The sequence below is a fragment of the Hyperolius riggenbachi genome, chromosome 1 (assembly GCF_040937935.1).
Source record: "Hyperolius riggenbachi isolate aHypRig1 chromosome 1, aHypRig1.pri, whole genome shotgun sequence".
NCBI classification, from domain to species: Eukaryota; Metazoa; Chordata; class Amphibia; order Anura; family Hyperoliidae; genus Hyperolius; species Hyperolius riggenbachi.
The window spans coordinates 647,281,792-647,309,270 of NC_090646.1; the positions used below are offsets into that span (position 1 = coordinate 647,281,792).

At 48.2% G+C, this 27,479-nt stretch overlaps 1 protein-coding gene across 3 annotated transcripts in view; it reads left to right on the top strand.

The window, feature by feature from the left end:
* DYM (dymeclin) overlaps positions 1-27,479 on the top strand; it is a 467,753-nt gene that overhangs the window by 362,959 nt on the left and 77,315 nt on the right. For 2 of the 3 annotated variants that reach the window (XM_068251379.1, XM_068251381.1), the window contains one exon: positions 10,777-10,959. In XM_068251379.1, coding sequence (XP_068107480.1) covers positions 10,777-10,959 — 183 coding nt within the window. Of the gene's footprint in view, positions 1-10,776; positions 10,960-17,357; positions 17,754-27,479 lie in introns of those variants that run through there. The other variant, XM_068251380.1, reaches the window with a different exon arrangement.

A 27,479-nucleotide genomic window follows, 5' to 3' on the forward strand; every position in this document is an offset into this window, starting at 1 on the left:
CGCGCCTGCGCAGTAACACAGAGCCATGCAGTAACACAGAGCTGCGACTGCGCGGTAACACACAGCCATGCAGTAACACAGAGCCATGCAGTAACACAGAGCCATGCAGTAACACAGAGCTGCACCTGCGCAGTTACACAGCCATGCAGTAACACAGAGCCCCACCTGCACAGTAACACACAGCCATGCAGTAACACAGAGCCGCACCTGCGCAGTAACACACAGCCATGCAGTAACACAGAGCCGCGCCTGCGCAGTAACACACAGCCATGCAGTAACACAGAGCCGCGCCTGCGCAGTAACACACAGCCATGCAGTAACACAGAGCCGCACCTGCGCAGTAACACACAGCCATGCAGTAACACAGAGCCGCGTCTGCGCAGTAACACACAGCCATGTAGTAATACAGAGCTGCACCTGCGCAGTTACACAGCCATGCAGTAACACAGAGCCCCACCTGCGCAGTAACACACAGCCATGCAGTAACACAGAGCCCCACCTGCGCAGTAACACACAGCCATGCAGTAACATAGAGCCGCGTCTGCGCAGTAACACACAGCCATGTAGTAATACAGAGCTGCACCTGCGCAGTAACACACAGCCATGCAGTAACACAGAGCCGCACCTGCGCAGTAACACACAGCCATGCAGTAACACAGAGCCGCGTCTGCGCAGTAACACACAGCCATGTAGTAATACAGAGCTGCACCTGCGCAGTAACACACAGCCATGCAGTAACACAGAGCCGCACCTGCGCAGTAACACACAGCCATGTAGTAATACAGAGCTGCACCTGCGCAGTTACACAGCCATGCAGTAACACAGAGCCCCACCTGCGCAGTAACACACAGCCATGCAGTAACACAGAGCCCCACCTGCGCAGTAACACACAGCCATGCAGTAACACAGAGCCGCGTCTGCGCAGTAACACACAGCCATGTAGTAACACAGAGCCGCACCTGCGCAGTACCACACAGCCATGCAGTAACACAGAGCCCCACCTGCGCAGTAACACACAGCCATGCAGTAACACAGAGCCGCGTCTGCGCAGTAACACACAACCATGTAGTAATACAGAGCTGCACCTGCGCAGTTACACACCCATGCAGTAACACAGAGCCCCACCTGCGCAGTAACACACAGCCATGCAGTAACACAGAGCCGCGCCTGCGCAGTAACACACAGCCATGCAGTAACACAGAGCTGCCCCTGCGCAGTAACACAGAGCCTCGCCTGCGCAGTAACACACAGCCATGCAGTAACACAGAGCCCCACCTGCGCAGTAACACACAGCCATGCAGTAACACAGAGCCCCACCTGCGCAGTAACACACAGCCATGCAGTAACACAGAGCCGCACCTGCGCAGTAACACACAGCCATGCAGTAACACAGAGCCGCACCTGCGCAGTAACACACAGCCATGCAGTAACACAGAGCCCCACCTGCGCAGTAACACACAGCCATGCAGTAACACAGAGCCCCACCTGCGCAGTAACACACAGCCATGCAGTAACACACAGCCATGCAGTAACAGAGCCATGCAGTAATACAGAGCTGCACCTGCGCAGTTACACAGAGCCTACTCAGTTTCCCTTGCCCCCCTCCTCATATGTCTTCCCTGGTGATCTAGGGCTTCACCTCCAATATAGCTTCCCTGGTGGTCTATGGTGGGCCAAACATAATGCAAAATGGGGAAACCACTTGTGAGTAAATCTGATCGCGGGCCAGAGCTTGACATGTATGCTCTACAGGATCCAGAGGCGTCCCTCCTCTTAGGTAAGGGACAATTTAACCACTTAAAGAGGAACTTCAGCCTAAACAAACATACTGTCATTAAGTTACATTAGTTATGTTAATTAAAATAGAGAGGTAATATAATCTCTTACCCACCCTGTTTTAAAAGAACAGGCAAATGTTTGATTTCATGATGGCAGCCATCTTTTTGGTTGAAAGGTGACAGGGAGCATGAGACACAGTTCCAGCTGTCCTGTGTCCTGAGCACCTCTCCCAGTTGCTAGGCAACGTGAATAACAACAGAGGAAATCCCATCATGCTCTGCACAGCATCAGGGAAAAAAAAGCCTGGGCTTTTTTTTCTTTGATGGGTGGAGCTTAGCTAAAAATGCAGCTAAAAATAATGCTTTGGTAAGAAAAACAAAGTTCTGATGCTGTGAAACTGTTAAAGAAGCACCAAGCCTTTTCAGTTCTGCTGAGTAGATTTTTAGTCCGGAGGTTCACTTTAAGAACTTCTGCCACGCTTACCATATCTATGTCCCTGTATATAAACAGCTGTAAACACATGTAAACGCTTGGTTCTGTTTTCTATTTTTAGAAAACTGAGTTAATATGGCACTATCCAAATACACCATTACACCATTATACACTTAACCTCCCTGGCGGTATATTAAAAACCGCCAGGGGGCAGTGCTGCCGTTTTTTTGCTATTTTTTTTTTTTAAATCATGTAGCGAGCCTAGGGCTCGCTACATGATAGCCGCTGCTCAGCGGCATCCCCCCAGCCCCTCCAATCGCCTCCGGCGATAGGCGATCAGGAAATCCCGTTCAAAGAACGGGATTTCCTGGAGGGCTTCCCCCGTCGCCATGGCGTCATGGACGTCGTGACGTCTAAGGGAGTCCCGATCCACCCCTTAGCGCTGCCTGGCGCTGATAGGCCAGGCAGCGCAGGGGTCTAGGGGGGGGCTCTACGGCAGCGCGGATAGCGGCGATCGAGCGCGGGGTGGCGGCGATCGGTGTGCTGGCGCAGCTAGCAAAGTGCTAGCTGCGTCCAGCAAAAAAAAAAAAAATTACGCAAATCGGCCCTGCAGGGCCTGAGAAAACCTCCTGCGCGGCTTACCCCGAACTACGTTTAGGGGTTACCGCCAAGGAGGTTAACGTAGAAAACGTAAATACATTTTCATTATTTTATACTCCTTCCACCCCTACCTCAAAATAAAATATGATCGCCATACATTGTACTAGGGACGCAATTTAAACATTGTAATAACCGGGACAAATAGGCAAATAAAACGTGTCTGTTTTGTCCATTTTATTTTTAAACTACAATGGCTGAAAGCTGAGAAATGGTGATTTTTTTCATTTTTTTCTTCTTCCCTGTAAAATGCATATAAAATAATATAATTCTTAGCATAAACTACTGCCCAAAGAAAGCCTAGTTTGTCTCGCAAAAAATAATCTATAGATCCTTTGTGTGATAAGTAGTGATAAAGTTATTACCGAATGAATGGGAAGAGCTTTTGAAGGGGGGGGGGGGGGGGGGGGAGGAACCTGTGGTGCTGAAGTGGTTAAAAATCTCTACTGAAGTGTTCGCTGGGCTTTTATTTTTTTGCATGAAAGTGGAGCTATACTTTAATTACAGCTCGTAATAATTGTTTGTCCAGAGCCCTTTCTAGCTTCCTTCATAGAGTAAACGTTTGGCTGTGCTGCTGTGATGGCAGCATTACTCACATCATGCTATACTGCTCTGCTTATCTGTTGCAGGCCGGTGATGAATAGGGCTCACAAAGTGATGTATAGTTTGTATACGGCACCGCGCATAGCTTCCTCTCCGCGCTGGATGGGTGCGGAGTCCCCCCGGCCGCTCTGACTTACAGTTTAGATAATTTCCGCAGGATTTACAGTTTATTTTGCGCTGAAATATGTCGGCTCTATTTCTATAACTCAACGTGCGGACGATTCCCGGGCCATATACCGCGTGTCAGGGATCCACCAGCAGACGAATTCCAGCCCGGAGGATTTGTTTGGAAAGTTTGTCTAATGAGCGTGAGGAGATATTTATAAAAGCCCTCTGAATGGGATAATTATGTGCGCCGGGTTGTGAGTCACGGAGGTGAGGTGGAATCTGTTGACCGAATTGTTCTGATCAGGCCAGAAATCCCCTACAAGTCAGCAATACATTTCCAGAGATCAGCAGACTTCACCACAGATCCGGTAGCTACTTCTAGCTAGCGACGTGTGTGAAGGGGTGGAGCGAGAATAAGCGACGCACAACAGCGCAGGGGGAACAATGGGATCGGGCAGTGCTTGGGCGTTGGGGATGAGTTCACCAGCAACAAGGTTCCTCACAGCAGCATTTTTACTGCTCTCAGGTGCATCACTGTGGAAAATGTGTTTACTCTGTGTTCCAAAGACAGTAGAAATATTACCTGATCTCCCAGAATGTTCTGGGGGGGAGCAGGAACGTAACTATACTGGACTGCGCCCCCCCGGCAGAGATCTGTGGGCACCACCCCTGAGCCTTTATCACAGTGGGACAGGCCATGAGCTAAGGGGGCTTGATTTTGTACATTATTATGTAGAGAGCAGCAGAAGTTTAGTGTACATTACCTGCTCCTGGCGCACGCATCTTCTCCACTTCCTGGTTAGTTTGCAAGTGGCTGGCTGCCCAGCACTTTGCAATCAACCACTTTGCAACTAACAAGGAAGTAGAGGAGATGCATTGTCTGGGAACAGCAGGTAATGTATACTAACGCTCCACTGTGCTCTGCATAATAATGTATGGGACCCCTGCCACTGCCGGGGCAACAGGGACTATGCAGTAGTTAAAGAGAGTCTGAAGCCAAATAAATTAGCTCTTTTTTATTGCCAACTGTTAAGCATTAAGATCAAAGCTGATTCACCACATTCCCGCAACAGAACAATGTATTTATCCCTCTGAAATCCCCAGGGCAAAATTCTCCCTTCACTTCCTGGAAGAGGCAGAGCTTGGTGCAGTAGACTCCGCCGGTCTCCCCCACTCCCCGCCCCTCAGTCTTCTTTCACCGAGGGGCGCAGGGAGAGACGGAGATCGGCAGAGAATGACTAGAGCAGAGCTACAGTGCAAAGTTCTGCCTCGACCGTGCAGCAAAATCCACGACCTGGAAAGTCATGGAATTTTGCTCTGGGATTTTGGGGGATAAAGAACTTGTTCTGCAGCAAGAATGTAGCGAATCAACTTTAATCTTAATGCTTAACATAACTGGACAATAAAAAGAGCTAATTTATTTGGCTTCAGACTCTCTTTAAGGCAGTTTTGGGGAATTCTGCATAGCTAAACAGCTTAGGCCAAGCATCATTGGGAGGACAGGACTATATACCAATATATAGCTATATTATGTTTCTGATGCTGAAACTAGGATAATTACCATAATCGTGGGTATCCTGAATAGTTTTCTGCATTCTACTCTGTTACTATGGTGCCTCTTTAACTGGGTGCATTATTGGGGTTCTGAATCTTTAACTAAAGGTAGCATATATCAACCAGTCTCGCCAGCAACGATTGAACTCTCTTTCTATATTGGCAGGACAAGATAAGACACAGAACATTTATATCGCGCTCTTCTCCTGGCGGACTCAAAGCACCAGAGCTGCAGCCACAAGGGCGCGCTCAGTAGGCAGAAGCAATAATTTTTCGAGTTTCACCTGTAGAGAGGGTAGTGAGGTTGAGACACTGGGAGAGTAGACAAAGGGGTTAATGGATGAGGCAGTGAGCTTTACATTCTAGCTATAGCAAATTATAAGCTGGTCTAAATAGGTGTGTCTTGAGGGCAGGTTTTAATATTTTCATGCTTGGAGCATAATGGATAGGCTGTGGGAGAGAGTTCCAACAGAGAGGTGACACTCGTGAGAAGTCCTGGATGCGAGAGTGAGAGGATTTTCAGCAAAATTATTCAGCTAGGGATAACAGAAAGTGTGTACAAAGCTTGAGCCATTATATAGCATTCTTAAATCTGCATCCAGAGAGGTGCTTTAATAACAACGCCATGGAAGATTAAGAAGCTATATAAACCAGTATTAATATTAAGAAATAATAATTCTGCTTGCTCATCCCCCGTGTTAGAGAACATTTAGCGCTGGAAGGCTGGAATGAGGCAATAATATCAGTACCTGTAGGCGCCCCCCGTGCAACATTTAGCGCCCATCCCTGATGTTTAACTCGCATGCCATTGTGTAATTGCAGCATTCTTCATCTGTCATTCAGCATTCATTGAGTCTGCAGCACAGAGGGCTGAGTGTCGGGTTTCCGATGGAGAACTGTGTTATTCATCTGGGCGGGTGGACCTCCCATACAGTCCGCCAATATTAGCTGTGCCCTGCCAGAAGGTTTAACCCCACAATTGAGCGCATTGTGTCCAATAAGAGGCTGGGATCAGCCTCCTATGTAACTGATGCTCCCAGGAGTCCTGCGGGCAGCTCATTCTCACCAACATGTGAGGAAAGTGCATCTCCACTCTATGATCTGAGCTCTGTGCTGCACACACCTTTGTGTAGGTACCCATGGCAACCACCAACCAGGAAGGATGGCCCAAGTCCTGTCCAGCCAACCTACAGCAGGCCCAGTGGGCCTCGAATCTCAATGGCACTTACTGGCATCTACATAGGAAGGAGGGGGGCTTGGCTGCAACTTTCTATCTTAAAGTGAGTGTAAAGCCAAAAAGAATAAAATCAGATACTTACCAAGGAAGGCTCTGGATAGTATATATGCATACATGAAGAAAAAGGCCCCAAATCCCTTCCCTTATAGCTGGTGCCCAAATTTACCTGCATATCTGCAAAGCCACGATTTGCGGTAAAAAGGGGAAAATCGGGCGTCCTGAGCTGCCATGCGCCCAAATTTCTTCCTTATGCCGCTAAATGCGGCTTTTATCATAGACGCCTATTGCGCCGCCATTTTTTCCGTAAGGGCTCCTGCGGCCTATTTTCCTGCTTCGGCCTTCTTTTCTTCTCATGCTCCTCTCGTTCCAGCATTGTCACCCCTGTTCTGTGTACTCGACCAACTGATCGAATACACATCTGTGAGCCCTTGGGAGACTTCGATAGTACTTGTGTCCCGAGTGCTTCCAAAGACGGGCAGCTCCATAGTGCGCTCACGTGAGCGTGCTTATGTGCACACTTGCGCATGCACAGTACGGAGCTACCTTTTTTTCGGATGCACTCAAGGATACCAGTGCTTCAGAGGTGGCAAATTCAATGGGGGGGGAGGGGGGGGGGAGGACAGCGCTGGAACAAGGGGAGCAAGTGAGGACAGAGAAGGCTCTATAGGATCTAGAGCCTTCATCATCCATAGGTAGGTATCTTACTTTTTTTGGGGGGGGGGAAGGGCTTTACACTAACCAATGATAATAACTCAGTGGGACACAACTACCTTACAGTATACTTGACCTGAGGTAAAGCTTTGTGAGGTAAGCACAGCAGTATGTTCATGCTGAATCCACATACTTCTGTGCGTTGTCCAATCCTCTTCTCGTTCCCCCAGGCCCCTGTAATCACTACTTGACAATTTTGACTTTCGGCTACAGCCACATTTTCAGACGGTAAGAGGCGGGCTTGCAGCGATGTTCCCTCCTATCACCCTCCCATTCCTTCCTCTTCCCCGCCCCATTCACTCCTCTTAACAGGTGGGAGTGGGAGGGTGATTGGAGGGAACATCACTGCAAGCCGGCCTCTTCCCGCCTTAAAGGAGTTATCAGGCATTCCTTATCAAAATAAGGGCTACTTACCCGGGGCTTTTTCCAGCCCCAAGCTCCCAGCACGTCCCTCGCTGCAGCTCTCACCGCAGCCGTTCGCCCGCTTTGCCGCCGGGTCCGCGGTGATGACGCTAGGCTGACCTGGAGGTCGGCATGTACTGCGCCTGCGCGAGTGGCGCTGTCAATCACCGACACGTGGACCGGAGCTTACTGCGCAGGCGCAGAACTACTGCGCCTGTGCAGTACGCTCCGGTTACGGTTTCTCTTTAAGCACTTGTTAATCCGTGGCAGTTTAGGGATGGATTCACACTTTTCTGAAAGAGGAACTCCAGTGAAAATAATGTAATAAAAAAAAGTGCTTAATTTTTACAATAATTATGTATAAATGATTTAGTCAGTGTTTGCTCATTGTAAAATCTTTCCTCTCCCTCATTTACAGTCTGACATTTATCTCAAGGTGACAATTTTTCTGCTGGCAGGTGATGTCACTGGAAGGAGATGCTGCTTGCATTTTTGGCAGTTGTAAGCCGCTGTTATTTCCCACAATGCAATGAGGTTCACAGACAGGAAACTGTCAGGACTATGGGCCTGACATCACACTGTGGGAGGGGTTTCACCACAATATCAGCCATACAGAGCCCCCTGATGATCCGTTTGAAAAAAGGAATAGATTTCTCATGGGAAAGGGGGTATGAGCTACTGATTTGGATGAAGTTCAATTTTTGGTTACGTTTTTTCTTAAACTGTAGTGCAGCTCTAGAAATTCACGCTAAACTGCCGCTATTACGCAGTATTTAAGAAGTTTCTTATTATCATGCAGCACAGTTCCTTTGCTTGTTAGAACTGTTTAAGAAGAAAAAACTGTCGGTAATGCTTTGATAAATCTGGCCCAATGAGTGCAGCCACGCAGATCCCCGCCAGTGCACCCCCGCCATCCATCTCCGCATACAATCATCCTTGTAATACAGCTGCATGACGTGCAGAAAGAGGTCCGCGCCATTTGGAAGCGTAGATTTCGAGCCGTACTTCCGACAAACGCCAATGAGCATAATGAATGTGCTGAGACTCTGCGTCTGCCAGTTCCCACTCTAATGTACACAGACTGGACTTATACAAACAGCTAAACCATAAGAATTGCAGGAATTCCAGCTCAGACACCCTTTCATTTAGTGCAGCGTGGGCCATCCTGCCAGACCAGCGCTGAGGTTGGCTGGTGCCATGCACACTAACCCTGATTGCTGTTTGTTTTCTCACTCGTGTTGCATTTGGCTCCAGCCTAGCTGAGCCCATTATTCTATGGGAGACACTTACCTTTATCTCATTGTTATCGCTCGGCCTGTTTCCTGCCTCCCTGCGCTGTGCCCCCGCCATTCAGGCCAGGCGCTCAACGGACACTTCGGCTCACCTCTCGCCCCTCTGCTCAGGGGGCATCCTGCGGTCCTGCAGAGCTAAACATATCAGACAGCCTAGCAAGACATCTGCCCAAATCATGTTCAGTAACGCTGGGTAGTGTGAGCCAAACAAACCCAGCTCAAGAGTTTAATGGACACCTGAACTGAGAGGACTATGGAGGCTGTCCTATTTATTTCCTTTGAAACAATACCAGTTGCCTGGCAGTCCTGCTGATTTTTGGCCTCGTGGCTAATCCAGTTAGACTTCAGTTAGGGTACGTTGCCACTACAAGCATGCAAATGTGTGTGCTATTTTCTGGACGTGTAATCGCACGCGAATTCGCATGCGTATGCATTTGTTATTTGCATGTAAATTTATATGCATAATCGCTGAATTTTGTTCATGTTTAGTCTCTATTGACGTACAAGAAAACGCACGCAAAAACACACAACGCAAAGGCGCACACAAAAACACCACGCAGTATCTGAAATTTTGTAACACTGTTGTCCAGATTTTTTTTCCGACTGTGAATTATGGATACAGTGGAAACAGGCCTATAAAAAAACATTGCTATGCAAATCTATGTGCAGAAAATGCTCACAAATTTGCATGTAGTGGAAACGGGCCCTCATAGCACTTGATCTGCATGCTTGTTCAGGATGCATGGCTAAAAGTATTAGAGGCAGAGGATTAGCAGGGCAGCCAGGCAACTGGTATTGCTTAAAAGGAAATATATATGGCAGCCTCCATATATATCTCTCGGTTCAGGTGTCAACAGTGTCGAGAGGAAGTTCCTCCTTTTTTGACTTTCAGGCCTTCCTATTGGTTATCTATTGTGAGGGGTGATTAGCCATTCATTTTTTTCCACTCTCTGGGACTGCTAAAAAGTGGTTAGCGCTGTGGTTACCCTCTATTGCCTAAGTAAGGGAGGGTTAGACTTCAAATATGTACTATACATGGCAGGTCTCCACAAGGGGGTAGTCACTGTAAGAGTTAAGAAACCAGGGCCCTACATGACATTTATCTATGCAGTGGGTTTGTGATCAGAACTGTGTAACTCTCACTGATGGGTAATTTCTATTTGAAAAACTCCTGTGTGGCTGAGAACAATATCTGTGAGAGCGGTGAACAGGTAAAATATACTTTCTGTAGTTCAAGATAAGTGTGTATGAAAGGTTAATAACACCTAATGAGTCAACAGTCGAAACCTTAAAGGGAACCAGAGACGAAGCACCCTCATGTATTTTACCATATATATCAGTGGAAACATTCGAGAAAACACCTACCCTGCTCTCTGTTTCATTCTGCACTGCACAGCTTGTTTTTTATCAGCCCTGATAAAATCCCCGACTGAGCATTCAGTCTGGCTTTGTTCAGGAATATTTATAGCTCAGTCTGTCTTCTCTCATGTCTTTTAAAGTCCAAGCCTGCCCCCTGCTAGCTCTCAGGAATCATTATAGCTGAGTCATAGCAAAGCCAGGCTGAATGCTCAGTCAGGGATTTTATCCGGGCTGATTAGAAGCAAGCTGTGCAGTGCAGAATGAAACAGAAAGCATGGTAGGTGTTTTCTCTAATGTTCCCACTGATATACAGTATATGGTAAAATACATGAAGGTGCTTCGTCTCTGGTTCACTTTAAACTCGAATAAGACTGGGATTCCAGGAAAGTCCTATATAGATTTCCCAAAAGGGCGCGAAAATGAGTACAGTGCTATCCCAGGTCCACAAAGGCACCACACGTTTCTTCTTGTTATGCAAAATGACAGCTCGCTTAAAGGAGAAACTCTTCCCTCCACATCAAGGTGTGATAAGTGTTGCATTGATGATGCTTTGCATTCCCTTGTGTTGTGTTGTGAATTGCCTTTCTGTGTGGTTTATCCTTTATTTCACATCTGATCCTCTGTTTGGTGTTTTTCGTACAGGCGCAGGACCTGAACGTGATCGAGGAGGTCATCCGAATGATGCTGGAGATCATAAACTCCTGCCTGACTAATTCCCTCCACCACAACCCCAATCTGGTGTACGCCCTGCTGTACAAGCGGGAGCTGTTTGAGCAATTCCGCAGCCACCCGTCCTTCCAAGACATCATGCAGAACATAGACATGGTGAGTATACAAGACTGGAGCCTCTGATTGGCTGAGCACTGACATCAAAGGGAAACTATCACATAGGCAGAACATGCTAGTCACACTGCCCTCTGACCTGGAGAACTGCTGTAGGCTGCCTTTCACTACCCAGGTATGCTTACTGCTGCATACCTGAGTCTGTTACTGTACAATTCCTGCTGAAAGCTGGTTTATCAGCCATGAAATCAAATATCATTTGCCCACTACTCTGTGTTTATTATGTAGTCTAAATCCTGATCCTGCATATTTTTTTTTTGCTTCTCTACTTCCCCACAGACCTATGATTGGCTGAAGCCTCTTCCTGTTTTCCCCTCCCACTCCTCTGTTCCTCTCTGATTGGCCAATATTTCTCATGCTGAGACGATGCACTTTCTATAGAGGAGGCATACACAATCAGGCAGAAGAGAGTAAGGGAGGAAACAACATCAGGATTGGCTTAAAAATAGCCACAGTTAATATGGGAAATGCTAAGAAGGATTTTCTCTCTTTTTTTACTGTAGAAAAATCACTAAAATCAAAACTTGGCCAGTACAATACATGTTTTGTAAATTGCGCAAGTATTTATCGACTTATATATGTGTTGTTGTTTTTTTCTGAGATAGTATGGCTGACCGCTCCTTTTTTTACAGCTTTTACTCTGTGCTTATACCCTCCCCTCATGTAAATTGGGCATTCCTCTTCCTTATCCTCCCTTTGAACATCATCAGGGGCGTCGCTAGCCCTGTTTTAGGGGGGCACGTGCCCCCAATCTTTCCTGGGGTGCCACGGATCTCCGCCCGGCCGCCCCCTCTGTCAAGACTCAGCGGCTCCCTCCAGCCGCCGCGTCACTGACAGTCTCAGACCTCAGGATCAGGCGGCGAGCCGGCGACCAATCGTGCGGGCGCTAGGACCCAGCGCCCGCACTGATATGCGGAAGTGACATCACTTCCGCATATCGAGCGGGTGCGTCCAGCGCCCGCTCGTACATCTGGTCAGGTCGCCGCTGATCCTGAGGTCTGCTGAGAGGTAGGGGGGAGCGGCGGCTAGAGGGGGGGCCTCCCTGTCACTCACTCACTCACTCCCTAAAGGGGCTCCCTGGCACGCACTCACTCCCTAAAGGGCCTCCCTGTCACTCAATCACTCCATAAAAGGGGCTCCCTGTCACGCACTCACTCCCTAAAGGGCCTCCCTGTCACTCACTCACTCCCTAAAGGGGCTCCCTGTCACTCACTCCCTAAAGGGGCTCCCTGTCACTCACTCACTGCCTAAAGGGGCTCCCTGTCACTCACTCACTCCCTAAAGGGGCTACCTGTCACTTACTCACTCCCTAAAGGGGCTCCCTGTCACTCACTCACTCCCTAAAGGGGCTCCCCTGGCACTCACTCACTCCCTAAAGGGGCTCCCTGGCACTCACTCCCTAAAGGGGCTCCCTGGCACTCACTCCCTAAAGGGGCTCCCTGTCACTCACTCACTGCCTAAAGGGGCTTCCTGTCACTCACTGCCTAAAGGGGCTCCCTGGCACTCACTCACTGCCTAAAGGGGCTTCCTGTCACTCACTCACTGCCTAAAGGGGCTCCCTGGCACTCACTCACTACCTAAAGGTGCTCCCTGTCACTCACTATCGGGGTCCCTGTCACTCACTACCTAACTGGAGGCGCCTGTCACTCACTAGCTAACCTGGGGGTCCCTGTCACTCACTACCTAACTTGGGGGGCTACCATATTAAGGGGGCATTCTGCCTATTTATGTGAAATGCTGTCTATTTATGTGCCTCATGACTGCTGAATGTGTCTTGTTGGGAGCCTTATGATTTGTTGGGGGCCTCATGATTGCTGAATTTGTCTTGTTGGGGGCCTCATGATTTGTTGGGGGCCTCATGATTGCTGAATTTGTCTTGTTGGGGGCCTCATGATTGCTGAATTTGTCTTGTTGGGGGCCTCATGATTTGTTGGAGGCCTCATGATTGCTGAATTTGTCTTGTTGGGGGCCTCCTGATTTGTTGGGGGCCTCATGATTGCTGAATATGTCTTGTTGGGGGTCACATGATTGCTAACTGCGAGACTATGGGAAAAGCTGAATCCTTATCATATGAGACAATAGCATTAAACCTACTTTTTTAGCGTTTTAAAACAGAAAATAAAACTGGGAGGTTCTAAAAAATTGAATACATTTTTCAGGAGTAGGATGGATGAAATTGTTTATCTTCACAGTTTATTTTCAACTTGGATTTTCCATAATGTTCATGTATGAGTTAAAACGTTTGTACAGTATTTAGTTTAAATTGCTGTTGCCACTTTGCGATAGATACCGGTAAGTGACTTTTGGGTTGCAGTTTGGGCACTCGGCCTCCAAAAGGTTCGCCACCACTGTCCTAATCTGATGTCCCACCATTGCTAGGTTCATGTAAATTTGTCTCCACCCGTTACCACACCTATATTCTGGTCCATGGCCCACCCATTTTTCGGTGCGGCACGATAAGCACGCCGCACAACGTGATCCTCATATTTTTGGCACGCTAGCTGCAGTGTGCTGAATTCTGCTGCCTACAGTATGTACAGTATACGCTGTTCTCTAGTGGCTGCACTGTGTGCTGATTTACCTCCAGTGTGTACAGTGTAAGGTGTTACTCTGTGCCTTTATTGATTGTAAACCAGCTGTATTGTATGCTGATCCCTGCTACTTTCAGTATGTACAGTATTAGCTGTAAAGCCTGGTACACACATACAATTTTGATTAGCCAATTTTAGCTCTGTTCATAAAATTCATTGTCTGTTGGCCCACTTACTGCACGGGGGTGGGAAATTGGGGGTCAGTGATTGACCAATCAAAATTGTATGTGCGTATACATCTTTGATCTATGCCTATACTGATTGTAAATGATCGAAATAAAGGACAGGGGGCTCCGTCCAATATTTCGATGGGCAGGCCCGTTATCCGTAGCTTACACCGCTGCTAAGTTCATGTACATTTGGCCCCACCCATGGCCACGCCCACTCACCGCATGACCACGCCCATTTTTTGCAGGCTATTTTAATTGGCCACTGCAGCTTAAAGGCCTCGCTGCAGGGCCGCACAACTCTGCACACAAGTGATTCATCCCCCCCCTTCCTTTTCTCCCCACCAACAGAGCTTCCTGTTGGTGGGGTCTGATTCCCCCCTTGCGCGGTCTTTTTTTTTTTGTAAATATTTTTCTTTTTTTTATTACATTTCCCTATTTATTTCTTCTTCCTTTTTTACCCAACTCCCTCCCTCCCCCCAGCCAGCCAGCCAATCACGGCGATCGGCTGTCATAGGCCTCAGCCTATGAGAGCCGACTGGTCTCCTGTGTCCCAGGGGGACAGCCGTGTCACACGACTGTCCCCAGTACAGCGCTGTACTATGCTAATAGACTGTTCGCCGTCTAACAGTCTCCGAGCGGCGAGACTAAAGGCGGAGCAGAGCTCTGCCTACCAAGCAGGAGGTGCGCGCGATCTCCTGCAAAAGCCAACCCCAGGACTTCACGCTGGTACTTTACGCTGTTCGGCATTAGGCAGTCCTGGGGCTGCAGCCACGCCCATCGGCGTGACACGGTCGGCAGTAGGTTAAATATACACCCTGGCAGGGGTAAGCGGTCATAAACAGCACATAAATTTCAACTAGCCTGGTCTGGAAGCGGTTAAAAGGGCAAAATAGTTAATAAACCTATTATATATTTGTAGCACTGACTTCCGCTGCGCTTTGCACAATATGTACAGTGGGTTGCAAAAGTATTCGGCCCCCTTGAAGTTTTCCAAATTTTGTCATATTACTGCCACAAACATGAATCAATTTTATTGGAATTCCACATGAAAGACCAATACAAAGTGGTGTACACGTGAGAAGTGGAACGAAAATCATGCATGATTCCAAACTTTTTTTTACAAATAAATAACTGCAAAGTGGTGTGTGCATAACTATTCAGCCCCCTTTGATCTGAGTGCAGTCAGTTGCCCATAGACGTTGCCTGATGAGTACTAATGACAAAATAGAGTGCACCTGTGTGTAATCTAATGTCAGTACAAATACAGCTGCTCTGTGAGGGCCTCAGAGGTTGTCTAAGAGAATATTGGGAGCAACAACACTGTAAAGTCCAAAGAACACACAAGACAGGTCCAAGACAGGTCAGGGATCAAGTTATTGAGAAATTTAAAGCAGGCTTAGGCTACAAAAAGATTTCCAAAGCCTTGAACATCCCACGGAGCACTGTTCAAGCGATCATTCAGAAATGGAAGGAGTATGGCACCACTGTAAACCTACCAAGACAAGGCCATCCACCTAAACTCACAGGCCGAACAAGGAGAGCGCTGATCAGAAATGCAATCAAGACGCCCATGGTGACTCTGGATGAGCTGCAGAGATCTACAGCTCAGGTGGGAGACTCTGTCCATAGGACAACTATTAGTCGTGCACTGCACAAAGTTGGCCTTTATGGAAGAGTGGCAAGAAGAAAGGCATTGTTAACAGAAAGCATAAGAAGTCCTGTTTGCAGTTTGCCACAAGCCATGTGGGGGACACAGCAACCATGTGGAAGAAGGTGCTCTGGTCAGATGAGACCAAAATGGAACGTTTTGGCCAAAATGCAAAACGCTATGTGTGGCAGAAAACGAAGACTGCACATCACTATGAACACACCATCCCCACTGTCGCATATCGTGGTGGCAGCATCATGCTCGGGGGGTGCATCTATTCAGCAGGGACAGGGAAGCTGGTCAGAGTTGATGGGAAGATGGATGGATACAAATACAGGGCAAACTTGGAAGAAAACCTCTTGGAGACTGCAAAAGACTTGAGACTGGGGCAGAGGTTCACCTTTCAGAAGGACATTGACCCTAAACATAAAGCCCGGGCAACAATGGAATGGTTTAAAACAAAAGCATATCCATGTGTTAGAATGGCCCAGTCAAAGTCCAGATCTAAATCCAATCGAGAATATGTGGCAAGATCTGAAAACTGCTGTTCACAAACGCTGTCCATCTAATCTGACTGAGCTGGAGGTGTTTTGCAAAGAAGAATGGGCAAGGATTTCAGTATCTAGATGTGCAAAGCTGGTAGAGACATACCCTAAAAGACTGGCAGCTGTAATTGCAGCAAAAGGTGGTTCTACAAAGTATTGACTCAGGGGGCCGAATAATTACGCACACCCCACTTTGCAGTTATTTATTTGTAAAAAAAAAATGTTAGGAATCATGTATGATTTTCGTTCCACTTCTCACATGTACACCACTTTGTATTGGTCTTTCACGTGGAATTCCAATAACATTGATTCATGTTTGTGGCAGTAATGTGACAGAATGTGGAAAACTTCAAGGGGGCCGAATACTTTTGCAACCCACTGTATGTTACAGGTTTGGTAATATTCTTTTTGTAATGCATTTTAACCACAGGGAAGGAAAAGTACACGATCAGTTTAGGAGGAACCTGAAGTAAGAGGCATATGGAGGCTGCCATATTTGTTTTATACCATACCAGTTGTCTGGCGGCCCTGCTGATCTCCTTGGCTGCGGTAGAGTCTGAACCACACACCTGAAACAAGCATGCAGCTAATCTTGGCAGATTTTTGTTAGATCTGATCTGCATGTTTGTTCAGGGTCTATGGCTAAAAGTAGCAAAGGCAGAGGATCAGCAGGACTGCCAGGCAATGTGCATTGTTTAAAAGGAAATAAATCTTTCAGCCTCCATATGTCTCCCGTATCCAAAATGTAGTCCCTGGCATTTACCAGCCACTGGGCTGCTTCAAGCTAGCTTGTTTTGCACAATTAATAAGCCAATAGAAAAACTGCCTTTATGAAGTATGAACCTTACCATTAAATCAGTGTTGTCCTCTGTCACCTGGGATGCGAGCCGTGGAGAGTCTAGGCCAGGCATGGGCAAACTCGGCCCTCCAGCTGTTTCAGAACTACAAGTCCCACAATGCATTTGCCTTTATGAGTCATGACGGTGGCTGTCAGACTCCTGCAATGCATTGTGGGACTTGTAGTTCCTTAAAAGCTGGAGGGCCAAGTTTGCCCATGCCTAGTCTAGAACCTGGAGTTTTTTCCACCTTGCTGCTGCCTGGGTCTGTTGTCTGTGCAGATACAGGCTGTGTGAAGTCCACCACTGCTACCTAGGAGGGCGGGGCTCCACTGAGGTAGGACACTGCACTAATCGGGAAACCTTTGGCCTCGATGGATGCCGGCTCCATCCATCCATTGACTGCCGGCTCCATCCATCCATTGACTGCCGGCTCCATCCATCCATTGACTGCCGGCTCCATCCATCCATTGACTGCCGGCTCCATCCATCCATTGACTGCCGGCTCCATCCATCCATTGACTGCCGGCTCCATCCATCCATTGACTGCCGGCTCCATCCATCCATTGACTTCTGCTGCTCCACCTCAGCAGGGACACCTCCGGTTCAGCCCCTCCATGATACCAGCCACTAAACCGGAAGTAAGGACCGCCGCAGCCGGATGCTTCTGTGACAGCTTGATTATCTTCCCAGCCCTGCTGAATGCTGCCCAGGAGTCGGGAGCTACCACAGAAATATACACTACTGCACCTTCTGATCTGGAACACCTTGGACAGCAGTGCCAGATGTCAGCAATCGGGATCCTCAGCAGCGTCAGCCATCACCGCCGGTTTCTATGAAGAACTAGGTCATCACTGCTGAACCGTCACCTCCCTCTGCTAATCTCTGATGTCTCCTTAGGGATGACAGATGATTGCCAAGTGTGACCGGTGGTGCCGCAGTATGGCAGCCTCGGCTCTTGACTTTTGGACATTATCCCCCATCCTTCTTGAACCAAAACCAATTCCGGGCACAACCCTCTGTTTGTACTTGGCAAAATAAATGATTCTGATAAAACTCACATAGGTTACAGCAGGTTAAAATGTAAACAATGTTGTCAATTTAAAAGTTACACACATAGTTATGCATAGTTGTTCTGTGGCCGCATACAATGTTTGCGCACTACAGGAAGTAATCGGCTGTTTCTATCTGCCGTGGTTAAGTCACATGGGATCTGGCTTACAGATTACCCTCCCACTTTCCGGATAGCACTGTAGATGGAGCTCCTCTGCGTCTAAAGTTCTTACTCCAAGGCAAAGTACATGGACTCTGACGGTGGTGTGTGTGCATCAGCGTGCACTGGCCACTCCCACCAATGCATTTCGGTCATGTGGACCTTCCTCAGGGTGTGGGCGAAGCTGTTCACGCAGCGGCTAAATACTGTTTGGTTGCTAAGCAGCCACTATCGCATATCCTCCTAGGTGTCGGCGATAGCATGTCTCTCCCCTCGGGTTTCCTTTAACCTCCTTGCCGGTTATCTATTATTATTTATTATTATTATATTATATGAGTTATTAGCTCAGCTCGGGGTAACCTGCGTAGGAGGATTTCTCAGGCCCCGCTGGGCCGACTTTCAAAATTTTCTTTTCCTACACGCAGCTAGCACTTTGCTAGCTGCGTGCAGTTTCCGCTCGCCGCCGATTTGCCGCTACCCGCCGCGCTGCCCCCCTCCCCCTCCAGACCCCTTGCGCAGTCTGGCTAATCAGTGCCAGGCAGCGCTGAGGGGTGGATTGGGATTCCCTCTGACGTCCATGACGTCGGTGACATCATCCCGCCCGGTCGCCATGGCTGAACGGGATTTCCTGTGGATAGGGGGATGCCGCTTGTCAGCGGCTATCATGTAGCGAGCCCTGGGCTCGCTACATGATTTAAAAAAAAAAAAATTAAAAGTGCTGCGCTGCCCCCTTGCCGCCAGAATTGTAACGGCAAGGGGGTTAAAGTGTACCCGAGCCAAAGCTCTGGTATAAAATCACATACTTACCTAAGACGAAGGAAGCTTCTGGATCGTATAGAGGCTTCCCACGCCATCCCTCGTTGCCTCTTGCAGACCCTCCAAAGATTACGGAGGAGGATTCGTCGGTAATCTGTTCTCCTCTTCAAGCTTGAGGGTGGCCGTACTGCACCTGCGCGAGCACAGCCGCGCCAACGCATAAGCGGCTCCATAATACTGCGCAGAGACACAGCCAAGCTTGTGCCAGAAGAGGGGCGTGGCCCCAGTCAGCTGGAGGCTCCCGAGCAGCGGCGGAGGGCCTCTTTAGGTAAAAATTGGATTTTTCACTCTTAATTTGCCTCAGGTTCCCTTTAAGCATGCAGGTTGTTAATTGCGTGACATGAATATGTTTACATGTTCCAGGGTCTCTTCTGGACAGTGTAAGGAAAGTGATTCCCATTTCCTCCGCTGCTCGGTGTTACCCGTGATTGAAAGAATGAGCACTTGTGTTGTTTTTGTGAAATACAGAAGCCAGCACTGCAGGCTGCACTCGGAGGCTTTTAGCAGACTCGTGCCAGCGGGATCATGAACCCAACAACCCCTCTGTAGCCCGGACTGCTGACAGATGTTTCCTAAGTGCATGGCTGGCTTGGCATGTCAGCGGTTCGGGGAGATGTGTCCTGAAATAGAGCTAGTTTATGTCAATCATGTATAAAAAGGCTTTTCCAGGTTATAATCAGGCAAGATCTACAGAGGCATTTAGGACACGCTAGATAGCCACTTATGAAGCCTTAAAGAGAACCTGAAATGAAAATAAAAAGTCAAAATAAACATACACACGTCATACTTACCTCCCATCAATGGAATTTTCCGTCCTCCATTTTGAAAATGGCCATTACCCCCTAACAGCTTCCTGGTCAGCATACTGTTAAACTGTAATATCACTTACCTGAGCCATAGGGAAACAAGGACATTACCTTACCAGTCAGTCCATCTGTTTGATTGATTTGAGCTGCGTCTTATCAGTTGTGTGAACAGTAGCAAACAACTTTTTTAGGTTGTTTCAACAACAAAAGTTGTTTGATAATTGTGCATTTAAAAGACTTTTGTTGAGCGTGTGTATGGGGCTTTACACTATATAATATTATATGTATTTTTATGGTTGAAATAATCATTCATGATTGGCTAAGTCCCAAAAATGTAACAGTTTTTTGGGATAGTGGTCCTTTAACCTCCTTGCCAGTTAACCCGAGCTGAGCTCGGGGTAACTCCCACAGGAGGATTGCTCTGGCCCTGCTGGGCCGATTTTCACAATTTTTTCTCCTACACGCAGCTAGCACTTTGCTAGCTGCGTGTGGTACACGATCGCCGCCACTACCCGCCGATTCGCCGCTACGCGCCGAGCCGCCCAGTGCCAGGCAGCGCTGAGGGGTGGATCTGGATTCCCTCTGACGTCCCGACGTCCATGGCCATCGGGGAAGCCCAGCAGGAAATCCCATTCTGAACGGGATTTCCTGCTTACTCTGATCACCGGAGGCAATCGGAGTGGGTGGGGGGGTGCCGCTCCTCAGCGGCTATCATGTAGCTAGCGCTAGGCTAGCTACATGATTTTAAAAAATAAAAATAAAAAAAAATGCTGCGCTGACCCCTTGTCGCAAGAATTGGACCGGCAAGGGGGTTAAAGCTAATGGGAACTGAAAAAAATATATACCTAAAAGAGGGAAGGCTCTGGGTCCTATAAAGGCTTCCAGTTACTCTCACGGACCCCACGTTCCAGCAGTGTCACCCCCCATTTGAATCCCCCGCCGCGGGAGGCTTCAGAAGCTCCCAAAGATGGGCGGCTCTATACTGCGCATGTGTGAGCGCGCGAGAGTGTGCTAGTACAGATGCAGTACGAAGCTGCCAGTCTTTGGGAGCACTCGGTCTCTGGAAGACTTCTGAAGCTTCCTGCAGCAACAGAGAACGGTATTGACCGATTAGATATTTCTACCTGGTGTGACAGCGCTGGAACAGGGGACCGTGAGAGCAGCGAGAAGGCTCTAAAGGACCCAGAGCCTTCCCCCTCCATAGGTAAGTATTGGTTTGTTTGTGTGCTTCTTTTTCCGGTTGCCATTACATGGTTACTCAGTGCAATACTCTACAACAGGGATAGGGAACCCATGGCTCTTTTGATGGCTACATCTGGCTCACAGACAATCAGTAGGAGTTGATTCACTAAGCTACACTGCACAAGCAGCACAGCTTAGTGTGGCAGCGCAAGTAACATTTTCAAAGTAGGCACATTACTGCTGTAGCATGCACTACTAACTTACTCGTGCTCCCCCCAAAACGAACAGTTGCTATAATTGTCCCACTCTGGACCCTGTCAGGTCCAGTGACTTTATAGGATGAGATCCCGGCACTTTGATTGGCCCAATAGGCTGCCTGTAACTTGACAGGCAGCCTATTCGGCCAAAGTGTGGGGATCTCGTCCTACAAAGTGAATCAACCCCAAGTCAGCTAGCTGATGGTACAAGCTGTTATTCAGTATTCCTCCTGTCTGGCTTTCGCCGAAATTGCTGATGTTGCTGAAACCCAAGAGAAGCTGAAGGCGTGTCTGACACTTCCGTTGCCCGACGGATCAACTGTATACACATCACCATGGCAACAGGGACGTGAGCCCTCTGCTGTGCATGCGCACTGTCCCATATACAGTGTAGTTCTAGGATGCTTTTTCACCTCAGAACCATTGACACCCCACGAGGTGAGATCTTGCGTGGAGCCCCAGAGCGAGGTCGATTGATGGTCATTTTGTGCTCCTTCCATTTTCGAACAATCGCACCAACAGTTGTCACCTTCTCTCCCAGCTTCTTGCTAATGGTTTTGTAGCCCATTCCAGCCTTGTGCAGGTCTACAATTTTGTCTCTGACATCCTTGGACAGCTCTTTGGTCTTTCCCATGTTGGAGAGTTTGGAGTCTGCTTGATTGATTGATTCTGTGGACAGGTGTCTTTTATACAGGTGACTAGTTAAGACAGGTGTCCTTAACCTCCCTGGCGGTTTATTTATTTTGCCAGGGAGGCTGCAATGTGGTTTTTTTTTTAATAAAAAAAAAAATATTTCATGCAGCCAACTGAAAGTTGGCTGCATGAAAGCCCACTAGAGGGCGCTCCTGAACCGTACTTTCGATCGCCTCCGGCAATCGAAAGTAACAAGATAGGCCGCAATGAGCGGCCTATCTTGTTTCGCTTTCCTCGTCGCCATGGCGACGAGCGGAGTGACGTCATGGACGTCAGAGCCGCCCGATCCAGCCCCTAGCGCCGGCCGGAACTGTTTGTTCCGGCTGCGCTGGGCTCGGGCGGCTGGGGGGACCCTCTTTCGCCGCTGCACGCGGCGGATCGCCGCGGAGCGGCGGCGATCGGGCAGCACACGCGGCTGGCAAAGTGCCAGCTGCGTGTGCTGCTTTTTTCAGAACTAAAATCGGCCCAGCAGGGCCTGAGCGGCGACCTCCGGCGGCATACCCCGAGCTCAGCTCGGGATTACCGCCAAGGAGGTTAATGAGGGTGACTAATTGAGTAGAAGTGTCTAACCACTCTGTGGGAGCCAGAACTCTTAATGGTTGGTAGGGGTTCAAAAACTTATTTCACTCAATGAAATGCAAATCAGTTGCTATCTTTTATTTAAGGTTATTTTTTCGATTTTCCTTTTGATGTGCTATCTGCCACTGTTAAAATAAACCTACCATTGAAATGATACTGTTCTGAGACTTCATTTCTTTGTCATTTGACAAACTTACAAAATCAGTGAGGGGTCAAATAATTATTTCCTCCACTGTAGTATGGCTCTCTCGGAAATATTTTTTTTAAATATGTGGCAGTTATTGCTTTCTCAGCCAGAAAGGTTGCTGACCCCTGCTCTACAACTTTTTTAAAAAAAACTCCAAAATGTGCAAAGTATGTGGCCTGATTATTTTTGATATGCAGACAAATGTGACGTCTGTTTCAGAGTGGAATATTCCCTTATAATGCACATAGAGCAGCCAGGTCAGTAAAACGAGAACCTTGTTATTGAGATTCCGTGATGGGAAGTATGGGGAGGTGTGTTTCCCCGGGACTTATGTTTGCCATCACACCAAATGAATGCAGACAGGCGTGGGAGGGCACCGTGTCACGGAGGCTTGTGGCTTTGCCGGGATATTCCTTACTCCGCTCCCCTTTGAACTGGATCTAGTGAGGATCTTGAGGTCCATGGGAGAGGAGCAGCAGGAAGGCCGGGCTGCAGGGAACATGGTCCTGTCCTATGGCTCGTCTGAGGCTAAAAGCCGACATTGTTGTCTCTGTTCTGCTTCCCCTTTCCTGCTCTCCGTTTTCTCTTTGAAGGAAAATTACACCAAGGGTTTCCAGCTCTGAGCGGCCACAGTTCATCTTGTGATACTTCAGAGCTTCTCAGAGCTTCTAAATATCCAGCAAGAATACAGCTAAGCTGGCATTGCAGCCAATGACAGCCTGACTTATGTGGCATGGCAGCCAGTGAGAGCCTGACTTATGTGGCATGGCAGCCAATGGGAGCCTGACTTATGTGGCATGGCAGCCAATGGGAGCCTGACTTATGTGGCATGGCAGCCAGTGAGAGCCTGACTTATGTGGCATGGCAGCCAATGGGAGCCTGACTTATGTGGCATGGCAGCCAGTGGGAGCCTGACTTATGTGGCATGGCAGCCAATGGGAGCCTGACTTATGTGGCATGGCAGCCAATGGGAGCCTGACTTATGTGGCATGGCAGCCAATGGGAGCCTGACTTATGTGGCATGGCAGCCAATGGGAGCCTGACTTATGTGACATGACAGCCAATGAGAACCTGACTTATGTGACATGACAGCCAATGAGAGCCTGATTTATGTAGCATGGCAATCAATGGGAGCCTGACTTGTGTGGCCTTGCAGCCAATGGGAGCCTGACTTTCGTGGCATTGCACCAATATCTTTATGGCCTGTAATCAGTGGCGTAGCTAAGGAGCTGTGGGCCCCGATGCAAGAAATACAATGGGGCCCCCCAAGCACTCTATACATAACAATTGATACGGCGCATCAAACCCTGCCAATGGCAACTACAGTGTCAGAGGTGCAAGAAGGGGATGGGAAGCAGTGTGTTAATGATCACCACTATTCAAAGTATCTATATAAGTGATTATTATAAGCACAGGACCAACAGAGAGTTAATACTGTGGTTGAGGTAGGGCCCCTCGGGGCCACTCTGGCCCAAGGGCCCCGATGCGGTCACAAACTCTGCACCCCTATTGCTACACCCCTGCCTGTAATTAGTTATCAGTGAACATTGCGCTAAGGTCCATCTCAAGCCGACTGCAAAGAAAGTGTCATTTACAGCCCTTACAGTGAGGAGAGAAGAAATAAGGAACCAGAGCTGTGGGGAAGGAGCAATTTGGGTACCTGGAGTTGGTGGTTTCATAAACGGAGGAGTCGGATGATTTTGTACTGACTCCACAGCCCTGTTGGGAACACACCTAGTTCCATGTAGGATTTGGACTGTATGTACATGTTTATCTCTTCATGTTACATTTCACTTTAGGTACCCTTTAAAGAAAACCTTTGGTAAAAGGAATAGGAAGCCTTATTGTCCATTTTAAATGTTACTTCTGGAACAAGCATCCAGCCAGTAGAGCCAATCTTGACCCCAGAACATCTGATCTGGATACTGGTTTATGGATTGAAAATTGAGAAGGTATTGGAGACAGGGCTGTGGAGTTTGGTACAAAAATCATCTGACTCCTATTCAGACTCCTCAGTTTATGAAACCACCGACTCCACCTTTGACTCCAGGTACCCAAAATTACTCCGACTACTCGACTCCAACTGCACAGCCCTTATTGGAGGCATAGGATCAGCTTCATGGCTAAACAAGCAGGGCTGTGGAGTCGGTACAAAAATCTTCCGACTCCTACTCAGACTCCGTTTATGAAACCACCGACTCCACCTCTGACTCCAGGTACCCAAAATTACTCCGACTCCTCGACTCCAACTGCACAGCCCTTATTGAAGGCATAGGATCAGCTTCATGGCTAAACAAGTAGCATGTTTAAGCAATAAAGATGGTGGTAGCTTCCATACTGTATATCACTAACCTACCCTGCTCTGATCAATAGTTTTTTTTTTCCTCTGGAGAACCTCTTTAACATGCACCAGACAAATAACATCTGAAATCTCTTTACTGTGGGGCACGGACTTCTGTCCACCCAAAATCTTTGTAAATCAGCTAAAGTCTGGGAAAACTAATGCAGCAGGCAAAGGGTTAAAACTTTCTTAATTTAGCCCAAAACCACAGGAGACGCATGAATCTCAGAAATGTTTCAGTAACCTTTCAAGTAGAAGCCGTCGGAGACCGCGGAGCGGGGATGTTGCGATAGGATGACTGCATCTGCTGAGTTTCTCATAGCGGCGGAGGAAGCCCTGCCCGTGTGGACGGCCTTGTACTTCTGCTTTGAAATATTACACGCCACTCGTGGTCTGAACGCGGCCGGGGCTGTTGACGTTGCACTTTCAGCAGGATACGCTAACCCTTCACAAGGTGCCGTGCGAAGAACCATTTCTCGGGCCAACCCAAATTGTACTGTGCGTTTTCCAGCGTCTGAGCACCGTGTACCTGTCTGACGGACGCGGACACACTTCATGCATCAACCTTTTCAAAACTCTGCGGTTTGTTGTGCTTATCCAGCCTCACGAAACAGACGTTCGCGTCACGGCAAGGGCTGGAATTCATAGAGCCGGTCTTGTCATGGGCGGCTGAGTTTTACTCCATCCAAGGCCATAAAGAAAGAGAACTTGGGCCCCCAAGAGAAACATCTGTCAGCCCTAAATTGCTGCCAGTACTATTGCCTGGGACACAAATCCAATTTTGATTGGCCAATTTTGCCACTTCCATGTAGTATGAGAGCAGGGGCGTAACTAGAGTGGAGCAGCCCTTGCGATCGCAGGGGGCTCCAAACTACTAACCTTCCCTTCCTCCAATACAGGGGACTATACTTCAGATCAGGTGTCTTTGTGGCCACACTTGTTACGGGTACTTGTTTACTGACCCATATGAGTGGGGCCTTAAGGCTACAAAGGGCACTAAGGGGAGGCAAGGGAAGGGGGGTGGGTGGCATCAAAGTTTTGCTGGGGGGCCTCATGGATTGTAGTGACGACATGGTTTGAGAGTTTACCTACACAATCTGTTCATATTTAAAATCTGTTGCCCCTTATGCTGCTTGGAGGTGGAAAAACTGGATGTGTGCACCAGGCTTATCTTTCATGAAAAAAATGTCTTGATAATCAATATTTGTAATGCTGAATTGCCTCCTTTGTAAAATAGGCTAAAGAACAAAGGTCCAATGACCGATCCTTGAGGAACACCACTTATAACGCCAGACCATTCAGACTATGAATAAATGATGCAACTTTAAGTCTTGGTGTATTTTTTTTTAAATTAGGAAGACAAGACGCACAACATTTACATTGAGCTTTTCTCCTGACGGACTCAAATCGATAGACCTGCAGCCACTAGTACGCGCTCTATAGGCAGTGGCAGTGTTAGGGAGTCTTGCCCAAGGTCTCCTCACTGCTGGCTTAGTGAACAGGAGATGAGATTCAAACTCTTGTGTCCTTTGTCAGAGGTGAAATCCTTCACCACTACACTATCCAGCAGACCGTAATCCTCTCATTGTGGTCTGAGTGTAATTGGGTTATATACTTTTGTAAACCCTAAATATTCGACATCGTAGTCACACTTTCATTAGTTTCAATTTCCTCGTGCAAAATCTAAAAATGTTTCGTGACATCTGTATTTAATTAGTCCGCTTTGGCTAACGCGTATGTTATCATCTCGCCTGTATTTTTAAGTACGGTAAATAAAGGATGGACTCCAGATTATAAGATTATTTTATGTACTGTTATACCGAACATTCTGAAGTATCAGCACCAGCCATAACTACTTCTCATGTAACAGTTTATTAATCGAATAGGCCTGGGCTTTCTGACTTCAGTTCAGCCTGTTGGAGGCTCAGACAGCAGGGTTGGTCGGGTAGTACTTTTTAATACCCGCCCGGATCCGGGTACCCAGATATCTGGATCCAATTCGGGTACCCGGATCCGACCTTGCGAATACCCGAGTGAATTCGGGTATCCGACCAAATTACCCGCGGGTACCCGACCTATTCGGGTATCTGGATAGAAAAACCGGAAGTGCCCTTTAAATAGCTTTAACCACCTTAGCGGTATGGACGAGCTCAGCTCGTCCATTACCACCAGAGGGTGCCGCTCAGGCCCTGCTGGGCCGATTTTGATGAAATAAAGAGCAGCACACGCAGCCGGCACTTTGCCAGCCGCGAGCAGCGGCGAAAGAGGGTCCCCCCAGCCGCCTGAGCCCTGCGCAGCCGGAACAAATAGTTCCGGCCAGCGCTAAGGGCTGGATCGGAGGCGGCTGATGTCAGGACGTCGGCTGACGTCCATGACGTCACTCCGCTCGTCGCCATGGCGACAGGAGAAGCCAAACACGGAGGGCTGCTCATTGCGGCCTTCCGTGTTACTTTTGGCCGCCGGAGGCGATCAGAAGAACGCCTCTGGAGCGCCATCTAGTGGACTTTCATGCAGCCAACTTTCAGTTGGCTGCATGAAATAGTTTTTTTTTTATTTAAAAAAAACCCTCATGCAGCCGCCCTGGCGATCTTAATAGAACGCCAGGGTGGTTAAAAAGGGGTTTTAGGGTAAATGATGC